Raw genomic sequence first — 14,923 nt, 5'->3', positions numbered from 1 at the left:
CGCAATACATCAAATACACTTAGACTTAATAAAAAAGATTTTGAGGGTAATTTATTAAACAACAAGTGCTACAAGTGAATACTAAACAACGCGTGTAATCAAACAAAGATATTTAGACTCGCGCTGTAACTACGCCAAGATCTCGGTCACTTTTTAAGTCCTTTAACTACTGACATGTTAAAAAAAATAGGTTTTTGACATGCAATCGATCGAGTCATTGAGCGCAATTACCAATGAGCACATCAACAACATCAGCATGGCGTGGGGGACAGAGAGAGATTAGGGTGAGTGAGAGAGTAACAATTACAAACATATCATCAAGATCGTTTTTATAAATGGCACGAATATAACATCTTTACAATCTTTTACGCATATATACACTTTTATTATATCATTGAGCAAAGTAACTTCTGTATGGAGCAAAGTAACTTTTGTATGGAGCGAAGTGACTTTTAGTTGAGGTGAAGTACAGTAACTGGGGGCAAAATGACCAAGGGGCGAAGTGACCGGATACCATCTCAACACAAATGAAAAACTGTGCGTTGATCAGAAAGGAGCTCTGATTGTTTAAATTTAGGGATCCAAGAGTAATAGAAGCAGAACACAGGATATCCTCAAACTACAAGTACATGTAGGGTGGGGAGGGAGGGGTGCAATTGCTTACCTGTTCCAGGCCACCCGTGTCTCCTGTTCTGTTTAAATGATTCGTCAATAGGCTGCGAGGGGAGTTGCTGGAGTCTCGAGCAAACAACAGTATCGCAAATATGGGCACATCCTCTCCTTGACTCATTCTTCTGTGCAGCTGGACAGCAATGTCAAACATCAGGAGCTTTGTTGCTTCAAGTATTTTAAACTCTTCAGTTTCATTGTTGAGCAAGGATAGTGTAGATTCAATTCGCTCTGGTTGACTTGAACTGTCACCTATCTTGCGGATCTGTAAGACAACATACGTTTTCCATAAGGTAAAGTCTGTATACGAGCGCTTATCTCCAGTTTCTGTAGCATGAAGTGACTGGGAGTATTTCTACAATGTACATTGCCTGCCTCGGATGGGATATTAGTCCATCACAGGGTTACCCGCCCAGCATTAAACTCGCCGGTACCCATACCTGGGTGGAGAGAGTCACTCTGACAATAAAGTGTCATGCCCAAGAACATGACACAATGTCCCGGCCAGGCCCCAAGCCTACATGTAGACCCCTTGATACGGAGGTGAGCACACTAACCATGAGGTCACTGTGCCTCCACAAAAAAGGCTTTTATTCTGTTAGTAGAATTTAAATTGAAATTCAATAGAAAAAAACTCATTAGAAAAATGAAAGTACAGTGTACAGTAAAATCTTTATCGCCAAACAGTAACTGTTAGCACTCCACAGGCTGACAGCTAAATGGAATTTAGTAGGCACCTCAAATTTATCAAAGGTATTACTAAAATCAGCAATGGAGGAGACAGGAGTACTTGTTTGAAATCAAATATCAGCAACCACATAAACCATTTTTCAATTGAGTGTCAAAAGTAATCAGGCAATTACCTTGGTTTTGGGTTTTGGTTTTACTACGGTTTGAAAATGGCTGAGTAGTCTAATTGCAAAGCAATTGGTTTGCTTTTGCCTTGATAACACTCAATTGAAAGCCGCTCTATTCAAGCCGCTCTATTCAAACCACTCTATTCAACAGAGCCTGAGAGGCCATACACCCTACAAAATTATGCCCAGATTTAACAATTGAAAACCTGCGATGTTAACAATAAATTTCCAACTAATTATTTATTGAAGCTTGTTTCACACTACAGAAAATAATGATAAATTCGTGACTATTTTTATTGTTTTAATAACACTCGCACACTACATGTTCTTGCAGTTTACTTTAATATAATTTGCAGAGCTGTACTCTAGAAGCTCCCACACGGTTGCCACAGCCACCAAACTTTTGCCTTTGCGCGACTTGAAATCTTTGGTCTTTAGACCACATGGGTTGCATCAGTTGCGGTACACTGTAGTTGTACTGTAATACTACTTATTTTTGTTTACAATTTATTAAACCACATTTACCACAAAATCTGAACACACTTATAACAGTTTTCCTATTCAAAAATTGGCCGGGTTTAACTAATAGCATTAAGATTCTTTTAACCAGTGTTCAAGGAAATATATAAGGTCAGGTGAGGAGAATTTCTATGTTCACATTTGAACCATGGAGTATACAGCAATAGTAAGCCAACCAAGCCAGTTGGCATTTTATCATATGGCTACATGTACAAGCAGGCACGATGAAGTAAAACCAGCACTTCAATTGGCTACCAAAGTGGAAAAGACCATACTATCTTGCCCACTTGGGACTACCGGCTGTGTCCCGCAAGAAAAATTTCCCCGAAAGTCATATAATAAAAACTTTATTGACCAAGCTTGTTTGGCCAAGATGGCTGAATATTGGCCTCGTTCGTTTTTCCAAGTTAATGGACCTCGACTCAATCTTGGTCCACAAACACACAGTAAAAGAAATTGGCTAATATTCAGCCATGTTGACCTCACACTTGGTCAATAACCATATACATGTATATTGTGCAACTAACTCTAGTTCACCAGGGAAAACAAATGTGTGTGCAGATTTTCATACAACAGGACAAACAAGGTACACATCAAAAAGAAAGGAAGTCTTACTTGATTACTGAAGAAAGACAGGAAGTTCTCCAAGGTGGGAATCACTTCAGACTGAGAAACTGGTAATCTGTTAGCAAAGCTCCACATGTCAAGACAAGCAACTCCATTACTTAGCAGCTTGTTGGGAATCTAGAAAGGAGTGTATCAGAAACATCAGTGATGTAGTAAACAAGCGACACTGTTCTGAATGTGCTTTCCAGACCATAAAAAAAAATGATTTTCTAAGATAGAAAAACACCAAATGGTCAAAGAACAAACAAATTGAGACTAAAGAATATTGAGACAAATTAAAAACAACCGACAGGCTGCCAGCTTGAAGACATTGGCCTTTTTTCAAGATGTGACAACCATTACATTTCTCACTAATCGAGCTCAGTCATGAACAGTATTCTGGGTTATTTCGGCTCCATACATGTACAAAATTACCTTTAAATTGAAAAAACCTGAAAATAACAGAATACTACGATAGAACAGCAGTAAAGACATAATAATAAACCGTAAAGGAACAAGGATGGTAAAGGATGGAGAAAATTAACAAATTAACACTTTTCAAGATGCGCAATTAATGTGTCAGTTCATGTTACTACATGTATTCAACATTTCCGTGATGTCTGGGTTAGCAAGCGTAAAAAGAAAAAAACAGAAAGGAATAGTAAAGCAAAAAAGACGAAAAATACAAAGTTACAAAAGAAATCTATATAATTATAGTCTTGAACTTTGTACTGTTGTTATCTTGAACAGCAATTTCCCATTGTATATTGATTTAGAAGTGTGAGAAAACTGTCAAAACAAAGCTTTTTTTCTTGCAAGCAGCTACTATATATGGGGTACTTTGCTATAAGAAGTGAGTAATTCAAGGAGTACAGGTGTTCTCTATTGTCGAAAATTCTGTACAGAATCATGCTCTCTGTTAATGTGACATTTTCTTTAGTTTTGCTAGTCCACCATGTTTGGAATAAGTCCCAGAAGGATAAAGTTAATTGACAGCACAAAAACATATGATCTAAGGAATGCCTGTCAGCAAGACATTGTGGGAATATGTCATCATCACATATCTTGGCTTTAAAGAGACTGACTTTTGTTGGAAGAGTATTGTGAATAATCTTATATTGAAACAGTGTTGTGTTTATGTCACTTTTTATCTGGAAAGGTCGTTGGTACACTCTGTGAATATTATCTTGAGTAAAACCATATCTAATAATTTTCCTCTCAGCCGTTGGGGGTAAGAAGACTTTTTTTAGCATAGTGGAGTAAACCCTATTGGTGGAAATGTTTGTTGTGTTGTTTTCATTTTCCGCCATGTGCAGAGGAGTCCTTTTTATTGCCAGCTTCCAAGGGGTCGGCACAGAATTAATTAAGCTCAAATAAAGAGTGAAGGGGGTTTCGAGATGAAATTTTTCAAAGAAAAGATTGAAAGGAAGGAAGTTACCGATATTGTCGAGGGGATCTTCAACCCGTAAAATGTTTTTTTTTTCTAGCCAGCTTTTATAAAAAGGTGCTTTACCATCTATTATTATGTTGTGATTATTCCAAATTATTTCTTTGTCGGGAGAAGTATTCTTTGGAAATGCAGACCTCATGTTTTGCCAATATTTTAAGATGTCACCATAGAAGTCTGGGAGGTTGTTAAATTACAAGAACTTGACATCGTAGCTGCATTGTGAAAGAAATTATATTCCTCCAAGATTTTCAAGCTTCAGGGATGATTTTCCATGATGCATCAGACCTGGTTTATAAATGTGGTATCCAAGCAACTTTTAATGCTTTATTCATACTGTTAAAATCAATCACCTTCAGTCCGCCTTGTTTTTTCTCTCCTATGATAGTTGACTTTTTTATCTTTGCCGGTTTCCCATCCCAAATAAAGTTAAAAATTAGTTTTTCAATTTCCTTGATAAAATGTTCGGGTATGACAAGAACAGGTAAAGGTAAAAGGTGGTAAAGTTTGCATGCGAGCCAAGTGGCCCATCAGGCCAGAGCTTATCCCAGTTTCTGTAGCATGAAGCGACTAGGAGTATTTCTACTCCTCCCTGGATGGGATGCTAGTCCATCGCAGGGTTACCCCCAGCATTAAGTTCGCCGGTACCCATTTATACAGCTGGGTGGAGAGAGGAACTGTGAGAGTAAAGTGTCTTGCCCAAGAACACAACACAATGTCCCCCGCCAGGACTCGAACCCAGACCGCTTGATCCGGAGACGAGCGCACTAACCATGAGGCCATCGCGCCTCCCACAATGACAATGACAAGAACAGACACACTATAAATTAATTTAGAAAGTCTGCATGTTTTAACTATGTTGATTTTTCTGTTAAGTGTGAGATTTCTTTTTTCCAACTATTCAGGGTCTTTTCTAAGTTCTGGATTTTCTCTGCAAAATTTAATTCATTGGTTTTGTTTTCATAAGAAATGAAAATGCCAAGAGCTTTTATTGAATCCCGTGGCCAGCGAAAGCCGAAAGGCGTATTGGTTTTGTTCCTCCACCTGCTGAGCCACATTCCTTCAGTCTTTGTTGTGCTGATTTCCAAACCAGAAAGATTATTAAACTTTTGAAGTGGAGTTAGTAAATTGGCAATGGAATCAAGGTCTCAAACAAAAACAGTGGTGTCATTTGCACATAAAGAGACTTTACTCACTTTCTCACCAGCATCAATGCCTTCTATGTTGTTACACAGTGTACATACTTTTTCAAGTTTGCTGTCCTCGTCAGCCCCAAATAGATTCAAGATAGGAAGTCTGCCAGCTAATGCTTGAAAAAGCACAGCTCTTATGGCACAGTAGTTATCACCCCTGATCTGACGGAGATGTTGACAACCAGTGAGTGTCGAGATGGAACCATATCCCTGTGAAAAAATAGGCTATTAGTGTTACATGCAGCTGGAATAGGTTTCTTAACTTTGTTTGTTTGTTTGTTTGCTTGTGTGTCAGGATGTACATAAACAGTTTAAATGTAGAGCTCGATGAAAACTGATGTTCTACAGGAGGACTATTTTTCTTTACAGAGGTAAGGAAAAAGTCTGTGCTGGCCCAGTAGCTCAAACAACTGGATCTTATCCCAGCTTCTGTAACTTGAAGCAACAGGAGTATGTCAACTCCCCTCTGGATGGGTTGTTAATGCACTGGAGGGTTTTCCCCCAGCATAAATTTGCAAGTACCCATTTATACACCTGGGTGGAGAGAGGCACTGTGAGCCAGGAACAGAACGCAGTGACTCTCACTCAGCGCAGGGCTTTAACTGGACTAATGCTCAATACAAAGTCTAGTGAGCTAACCATTAGGTCACTGCACCTCTTTGAAAGGGGAGAAAGGTTCTGTGTAACTCACAAGATGAAGATCATCAACAAGGACCTCGTAACTTGAAGAAAGAAAACACCACAGCAGGGTGCAAAGAAAAAAATTCAACCCCTACCTTCAGGCAAGCTTTAACTACAATGTATTAGACCAAAAATCATTCTGACTAGCCCCCCAAAAAGTTCATCTCTCGCAGTACTTCTGTAATTTGAATTTCCTCAAAACGTTTCCCAAGAATTAACAGCTTCACGTTCCCATTAGACAAGTGACAAACAGAATTCATTAGCCTGACTGGAAAATTCACTAGCCCCAGGTTGTCAGACAGGACTTTCTTTGCACACTGTGCAGTAATCCTAAAGTTATAGAATACCGTTCACGTACATGTCAGTCAGCAAGACCATCTACATGTACCCTATTGTTATTTACTGCATTGAGAAATTCTTTTATTGTACCTTTTTCATTGCAAGTGATGTGGGCGTGTCACTCTTCCATTCCCGCAGAGCATAGTCCTTAATTGCTATTGGCTCCCGTACTGACACAAGAGGCTTCAGAGCCACGTCATCACCCATAACAACACCTTTGACACCAGCATCTTCACTGTCACTCTCGTGGTCTCCATCATAACTCTCGTAGTCTCCATCATCAGTCTCTCGTTTATCGTCTAACCACACTGAGTCGAGCTCTTTAATTGTCAAGGTGCTTTCATCTTCAAAGTTCTCACTGCTAGTGTATCCAGTGTCGTGGTGACTTTGACTTTCCACTAATGTAGAATCCATGTCAATATCACCTACGGGATGACGATTAATGTCATCTGAGTCTGTCTCGCAGATTTCATCATCTGTGCACAAAGAGCCTAGACTGTAGAAACATTGCGGTTTAGGCAAAGTAATGCCACACAACATGCAGTGCACTTCCGTTTTGGAGGCATTAGCCACAATATCATTTGTATCCAGAGATCTGTGTTCACAGGTCGTAGACTCCTCGTCACTAGATTTTACAGACTTTTTTCTGCGTGATCGACTCCTAGATCTCTTTGCCAGAATGTCATCTAAACTGTCACTGAAAACATAACCCAATGGACCACAATCACTCTTATTGCTTCCATTATCTGATGATGAATATGTGCATGTCATCTTTTTGGCAGAGCCCACAGAGGTGTCAGGTTTCCCATTGCCACAGTTAGAATTCTCGTATTTCATTTCTTTTACTTCAAATTTCATTGCTTTCTCAATTTTGTCAGCCACTGTTTTTCTCCAACATTCACTAGACCTGGCTTTCTCGACTATTTCACTTGAGTTACAGTAATGACCCCACAGAGGTGGCTTCTGCTCAGAAGGAGATTGAGCCCCTCTCGCTGCTATGGAGCTTGGCCTAAACAGGCTTTCGGGCTGATGCCACATCACTCGTGGATTTTTAGGTTTTTCTTCCAGGTTGGACATAGGAGATAACTGTTTTTTGTCGTCTGATGCAACACATTCTGACAAGTATGAAGCAACCGTATTTGATTCAGGAATTGAAATGGCCAGGGCATGTGTATCTTGATGATTTAGTTTATCACTGTTGTTTCCTTCATCCTCAAATAAAATGTGAGCTTCTGCTCCATCTTCTTCCTTACAACCGCAGCCACTAGCTTCACCCTCACTGCCATGTACACATGAATGATGAGATGTAAGGAGCACTCGTGGTTCTATCTTTTTCTCAGGCGAGGTCTTTCTCATTTTTGATTCTCTGAATTTCTGGCTTGGATGCTGACTGACTGAAGTGATGATGTCACCTAAGAAATTTCTTTCTGGCCACGTTCTGTTTCCAAACAACTTGTCTTGGACATTTGGATCATTCTGAAGTAATGATCTAAAGGACTGTTGATGTCTTTTTGATGAACTTAAAGGCGTTATTACAGGTCTGTTTGTGAATTGCTGCAGAGAAAGCCAAAGCAAACTAAGTCACAACTATCAGACGACATACAACTGACACTGTCTACTGGGTTCAAAACCTGCCTTTAGAGGGTTTAACAGCGACATGTTTTCTCTTAGCCTGTCTATGATGCATGTAGCTGCCCCTCCCCAAAAAGAAAAAATCAGAGAGATGAGTCTGTGTGTTACTGTTATTAATCATGTTCCACCCATATATGACTTTTGCAGGACTGGTTTAATTAAGTGTAATGTTTGTAAATTGTAGAACTCAGCACTTTGCCTTTAATTGGTCGCGCTGACAAAAATTCTGAGAGTTGGCAGTCAAGATCACAATCAAAATTTGTTACACTTCGACAGTAAGATGTAGATTTACAATGTTGAAGTTTAAAAGCCAGAGTAACGGAGGTAGTCAGCATTTGTCTGTCGACAAAATTATTCCACAAGTGGTCTGTTTTGTTAACAGTGAACATTGAAAGGTCATTAACTAGTTATTGTACATGTATGTCATGCAAAGATCATGCGCAGAAGGCAAGTTCCTTTGTTGTGTCCAAGTGTCACATCAGCTTTTATACGCAAACAATTTATGCATGAAATGGGATTATCAGTGGCAACACACAGATGTTCTCTCCGATTTTTTCTTTCAGGAAGGACAGTTGTAGTACAGGCTAGTTTTCTATTTGTCAAATTGTTAAATCAATAAAACACAATAATATACATGGCAAATACAACTTTAGAGTAAAAAATTCTACAGTAAATAAGGAAACTCAAAAGTTTCGTTTTTGCTCTGTGCCAACTGCCGCAAACATTCTTGACCTCTCCAATAATTATCGTCAAAGTGAGCAACAAGGAGTAGTTCATTCATGTGTTAAAACTTCATTGACTTCTCTTTAACTGACAAGTGAATGATTTATTATGTCTAATTTCTAAATCTAGAGACGATCAGTTGCCCAGTATCTTGAGTAATAATGTTATTGTTTGAGAAAAGAGAAGGAGAGAACACAAGAGAGGGTTACTAAGTGTATTATTGTCACAAAGCAAAATAAAAAGATTTGCTCAAAATGAATACAAAGAGAGTAAAACCAGATGACAGACTAAACACTTGATCAAGTCAAATAATATTTACTACCAGAAATTATTAAAACTGCATGGTTTTCATCAAAAACTCTTTCAGTTATCACCACCACTTGTAGCCTTATTCTCATTTAAACTGCCTAGGAGAAGCTTCAAATATCAGGTATCGACATTCCATATATAGAGGTGTTTAAATGGTAAACGGCAGTCTTATGTAATTGTAGCAGAAATGAGCAGAAAAGAGAAAGCAAAACTGAACAGGAATGTAACTACATGTACTTTTCACTTTATCCAATCCTTGCTACCTAATTCCCAGTCTCCAAGCAATTTATTTACATGCTCCCTTTCTTCTCATTGTATGCAGACTAACATGATAAGAATTGATGTTCTCTTTCTTCATGTACATGTATGTTTTGCTCAAAGCCTGGAACAGGCTAAATCTGACCAATCAGGAACACCATGTTAAAATAAATAGATGAAGATCTTCTCAGGAGAAAATTATTCAGCTTGAATCTCACACAATACAGGGACATTTGCTGTCAAGACAACCTTCCGATTTTGTCAATGTTATAAAATAGAGTGTTTGTTGACAAGCTCTGCCATACTCAAAAGCACTTGTGGATGTTCTGGGGTTTAAGTGGGATTTTACTGTGTACTTATTTGATAACACTTTCAGCAATACTACACTGAAGCTCTTTGAAGAACTTCTCGAAATCATCAAGCAATACACATAACACTGCAGGTGCTTTCTTCAAAATGAAGGAAACACCAAAACAATGCATGTACAATTTACATTGATCAGGAAGATTTCAGAAGACTGGAACAAGATTCGACTACCAATGATGTTTAGACCCCAATTTCTGGGGTCATCTAAGACCACAATGTGATATTATGCTGTATTATTTCATGACCTCTCAAGATCTGTCCATGGATATTGTTTTGAACATAATTACTTTTCTTTCCATCAATCAATTCTTAATACACACATAAAACAGCTTCCTACAAGCAGGATATCAGATCTATATCACACTACAAGCCCACTGGCAATGCAGATCTTTTGTTATCAGAGCTAGCTACGTGCTTTGTTTCTCTATTGTTCTCTTGGGCATCAGAGTAGCTCCAACCAACAGTAGTGGCTAACCGCATTTTGATACCCCACAAAGTGAGTACAATGTTAATTATCTAAAATTTTGAGAGTAATTACATCACATATTAAATATGCTTATACAGTACGGATGGACATCTGTTTTTGAATCACAAATTCCCTGCACAAAATTTTATGCTACTTCTCCAACAGAAAAAAAGTTTAAAAAAGTTCAAAAGGACTGCAAACAATAATGTGGAATTTTGATAAATCAAAATGTTAGCCAGATACTACGAAGAACAGCTGGCCTTGAAGTCAACAAGAAGGATAATCACTGTCAACTTGGGAAATAAGTTGGTGGATTAAGTTAGATTATAATCAATAAAAAGTGACATACATTAATTCAGCAGGTTACAAATTTTGTAACCTGCTGGATTAAAAATATAATAATTTGGAAAGCCACTGATTTAACTTCAGGCTAACTGGATTGAACTTAAAAACATGCATGGATAAATTAGCGTAATAAGGATGTTATTCAGTCATTTTCTCATTTGGGATTTTAGCATGTTCAGTTTCTCTCTATACAATCTATCCTAAATTTTTAATCAACAGAAAAATTCAGAATCATCCCTAATTAGTGCATTCCATGTGAGTATACATGAATAAGTAAGCACAAAAAAGCTTTGTCAAGATTGGTTTCCAACTGTGTTAGTTAAGGTAGGTTTGAAGGATGAAGACCACCAACACAGAAAAAACATTATTTCTAGTGGTTTCAGTAAAGATACTGGAACCATCGGCATATTAAAGCAATTTAGCTACAGGAGAATATCAATAATGAATAGTTTACATATCTTGCCATGTATGTGCTTGTTAAATTATGTTTATTCATGCGGTAAGATTATTTTTTCAGTGGTTAAACATATGTCAAAACAATGAAAAAGATGTTGCCTGAGCAAACAGACAATTCTGACAAGGCCAAGAATAAATTACATGTATTGATTGGATCTGTGTCGAACACTAAAACTGAAAAAAAAATGTCAACAAAAATTAGCAGTAATTTTATGCAGAATCAAATGGAAAAATATTGATATGCAAACTGATATTTCTCATATGGATATAACAAGAGAAATTGATTGACTTCTTCTCTGTGCTACTATTAAATTATTCCTTCTAATCTTCACGTGTAAGTGTGGACAAAACCAGAATTGTTACTAACAATAAAACGAAGGGATGAAAATCGACATTATCATATTATTTAAATTCAATTGATATACGGGAATTTTTTTAAATATATATTTACACCTTCACGCTATCAAAAGCTGTTGAGTCATGCATTCTCACCAAGTTTATTGAAGTCAGAAAGTTTTGTTTAAAATTAACCACGCTGTTTTGAAAAGACTTGGGACAATTTATTAAAATAAACACTGCAAATAAATTACGCTTCAGTTAACTTTAATAATTTCATTGTCAATGTTTAGAAAGCACTCGGCAGGTGATCGTAGAAAATTTACAGTTGGTGCCAAAAATGAGACGAAAACCGAACAATGACAGATCCATTGTTTCGAAAGGGTAAACGGCCCACACACACAAAAATGCCCAAATTGCACTTATACTTTGTGCTCGGGTTTGTGGTTAAACATTCTGTACTTCATGAATCGATTCGCGCGCAATCTATTTTTAAGCATGCAGTTACACGCCGACAAGAAATGCTAATTCAAGAAACCGCAAAACGGATATTTGAACTTTCTTTGAATTTCTTCGACAAAATAATCGCAAATGAAAACACGTCTACTACATTGTAAGAGCAAGGAGATCAAAATATCTCATTTCCTCCAAACGAGATATGATCTAGATTACCTAATCTTAACATAAAAATAAGCTTCATTACCCTTCCATGTACGTTGGTCGGCAAACTACACGCATATTTACATCAAGGACACGATCTTTGTTTGCTTGTAACTTCATAAACAAGAAAGCCTTAAAAAACTTGGAGTAGTTCCTCTTTTTGGTACAGTAGGATAAAAATTTTAGACTGGTTTCGTTCGATGAGCGACTCAACAATATTCCTGACTTGTTCACCTATGTTGATTTTTGACGCCATGATTTTGATAAAAGCACTTGAAATCTAAATGCAACTCATGCTTTCAACGGTTCGATGGTCCTTCGAAAGAGAAACTGCGTCATTTGAAATAATAATAATGTTATAATGAAAACTCACCAGATTTCCAAACAACAGACTTGTCCTCGGTGACAGCGAGTCCCGTTTTCTTTTGATAAATGGTCGTTGCCGCTCTTTTTGTTTTCTATACTGGTGCTTTCGCCTGTACGCCCGAACGAGTAAGCAAAAACACACCACACAGAGAAGGAACGAAACTATATACACCAGCAAAGCATGGACATCTGTAAAAACAACATGAAATACGAAAAAACTTCAGTCAAATGGACAGTGTACACACGTGAAGCAGCGTTCTTGAAGGCGGCCCGCCGAATCTTTGAAAGAGATCCCGAAAGGTTCAATAGCAGGTGGTGGAAAATTTGTCAGTTTCTTTCCACTTCGGTGCAAAAAATCAAATCCACTAGTTTAAACAGTCCCGAAAACTTACCGGCATCTACAGTTCTCGTGAGACTCATTGCAAATCACAAGACCACCCGAAATGAATCAAAGCTTGATGAAAGTGACGATTCGTGGGACGTGTGCGTGAACAAAGACCCGGACAATTTAGAGCAGTGAACAGGGGAGGGGTGGGGTAAGGTCAATCAAAAAAATATATATATATTCCCCGAAGGAAAAATAGCAGCAAACAACACTTTAACAGTGTCTACATCAACGTAACTATATTTCTTGCAGAGCACAAAAATCCCTGCAAAGCTTGATTGGCCTAAGGAAAGAACTCACACACAAAAGACTTCTTATCACCTCCCCGTCAGGATAATTGTACTGAAAGGAAATAACGGGTTGTCATTGTCACGCATGGCATACGTGTCACGCTTAGACTGACTTCCGTCACTTCCTCTTACTTCCCTCCTATTTTGTTTCGTATTTCTTCGATCAATGGCGAATGCTTCAAAATTCAAAAGTGAAGAAAAACCCATCTCAAACGTTAATGGAGTACATATTGAGCATGACAGGTGTAAATCAACCCGCGGCGTTTATGCAAAATAACTTTCGTTTTACCCTGTTGACGCCAACGGAAGTGCGTATAAAACATCGTTAAACAGTTCTTGGGGCTATTTTGAGAAGTTACTCCGGAAATCTTTTCCTTTTACACTTACATACAGAGCCTATTATTTAACTGATACCTGATCCTCTGTGAAAAGAATAATCAAAGAGGCTACCAAGAATGTATATCGACACAGGTATCAAGACCCTCAAGAGTGTTTTGGGATTTGCTTGTGCGTATTTCTGAGCCGTGTGCATCGATCGTAGTCTCTCATTGTTTTTTGTTTTCGTTTTGCGTATTCAGAAACGACTCGTTGCAAATAGTTTGTTCAAATGAAACACGAGAGCATTTCGAGCTTATGCAAGCAGTTTATACGACAAACAATGTCGCACGCTATGAAATCGTTCGTCAACAAACGCCCGCGGGTAAGCCAATCATTAATATCTATAATATAACGTATGGAATACAGGTTGTTCGATTACACTATTAGAATTACACAGCCCAGTAACTATCTTACCCATTCATAGCCAGTCCTCACATTCCTCAAATCTACTGAAGAATAGTTGAAAATGGCCACCTCGTGTCGTGCGCGTTTCAACTTTAGCCTGCGATCCAATGGACCAGCGACGCGCAGCTGTTCCGCCTGACTGTGCGACAATTGACACACAATCGCGACAATTATTGGGACGACAGAAAATTATTCCCGAGGCCACAATGCAAAAAGAGCTCTTTCGTTTGTGCTGGAACCCTTTTACTCAACTATAAAGGTCGACAAACAACACAATTAAATTTTATGTGACCAATCAGCTCTCCAGTGCCATTAATAGTCTATGGCTGTACAATTCATGCTTTTGGGCTTTATAACAAAGCTAAAAGGAATCTTTTTTTCTGGCAATTACAGTTTGTGGTATACGACCGCCATATTGATGTACCTTACAAGAACCGTAAACACAGATTATGGTCTCATGGCAAATTAGGTCCACATCGATATCAGGGTTAACTGTCGTCTGCTGTGAACCATTAACTATTTTGAACCGCGTTAAAAAAAAGTCGTTTCTTTTTCGAGAAACTTCCTGTATCGAGCCGACCCAAATTTATCCCCAAGGAGGGGGGGAGGGGCACTAGTGATTGTGCCAGTTTTAAAGAAAATGCGAAAAGAACATCTTTGTTGGTGTTGTTAGGTGCAGAATTTTTGAAAATGTCACAAGGGTTAAGAATGGTTTTTCAGCAGCCTTACTTTCTCCGCAGCCTATGACCATGACTAAAAAATCACTGAATAGTACTGACTCCAAAAGTTGTTACGTCAGCAAGGAACAGAAATGACCTGTTGCTTAGCAACTTCTGTGACGTAAACTCTGTTCGAGACTTGCTGAATTATGGGTAGGACAGGAGTAAGACAAAGTTATCAGTGCCGAAAACTCTATTTATTTATTTATTTATTTATTCATTTTTATTTTATTCTTTTTTTGATAGAGCGGTTTTCAATTGAGCGTCGAAAGTAATCAGGCAATTACTTTGGTTTTGGTATTGGTTTAACAACCTTTTGAGATTGGCTGAGTAGTCTAATTGGTAAGTAATTGGTTTGGCGTTGGTTTTACGACACTCAATTGAAAACCGCTCTGTGAGTGAGGACGTGTAATTTAGAACAGAACAGAACAAACGAGGCAAAAAGTTCAAAAAACTGCACTATTTCATGTTAAAAGTTTTATCTAAAGCTAAAAACCATACGTCCAAGCGCAGAGTCT

General features: G+C 38.1%; 1 protein-coding gene across 2 annotated transcripts in view; it reads right to left on the bottom strand.

Annotated features, from left to right (window-relative positions):
- LOC145500858 (uncharacterized) overlaps positions 1-14,797 on the bottom strand; it is a 17,121-nt gene extending 2,324 nt beyond the window's left edge. The window contains exons 1-6 of one of the 2 annotated variants that reach the window (XM_081480394.1): positions 13,696-14,797; positions 12,236-12,417; positions 6,402-7,865; positions 5,343-5,501; positions 2,661-2,789; positions 665-934 (exon numbers count right to left, since the gene is read on the bottom strand). In XM_081480394.1, coding sequence (XP_081336520.1) covers positions 665-934; positions 2,661-2,789; positions 5,343-5,501; positions 6,402-7,865; positions 12,236-12,417; positions 13,696-13,699 — 2,208 coding nt within the window. In that variant the 5' untranslated portion in view covers positions 13,700-14,797. The other variant, XM_081480393.1, reaches the window with a different exon arrangement.
- Between the last annotated feature and the right edge of the window lie 126 nt (positions 14,798-14,923).

Source organism: Orbicella franksi, chromosome 10 (genome assembly GCF_964199315.1).
Source record: "Orbicella franksi chromosome 10, jaOrbFran1.1, whole genome shotgun sequence".
NCBI classification, from domain to species: domain Eukaryota; kingdom Metazoa; phylum Cnidaria; class Anthozoa; order Scleractinia; family Merulinidae; genus Orbicella; species Orbicella franksi.
The sequence above is the reverse complement of the archived record's forward strand: the minus strand, read 5'-3'. Positions and strand labels throughout refer to the sequence as shown.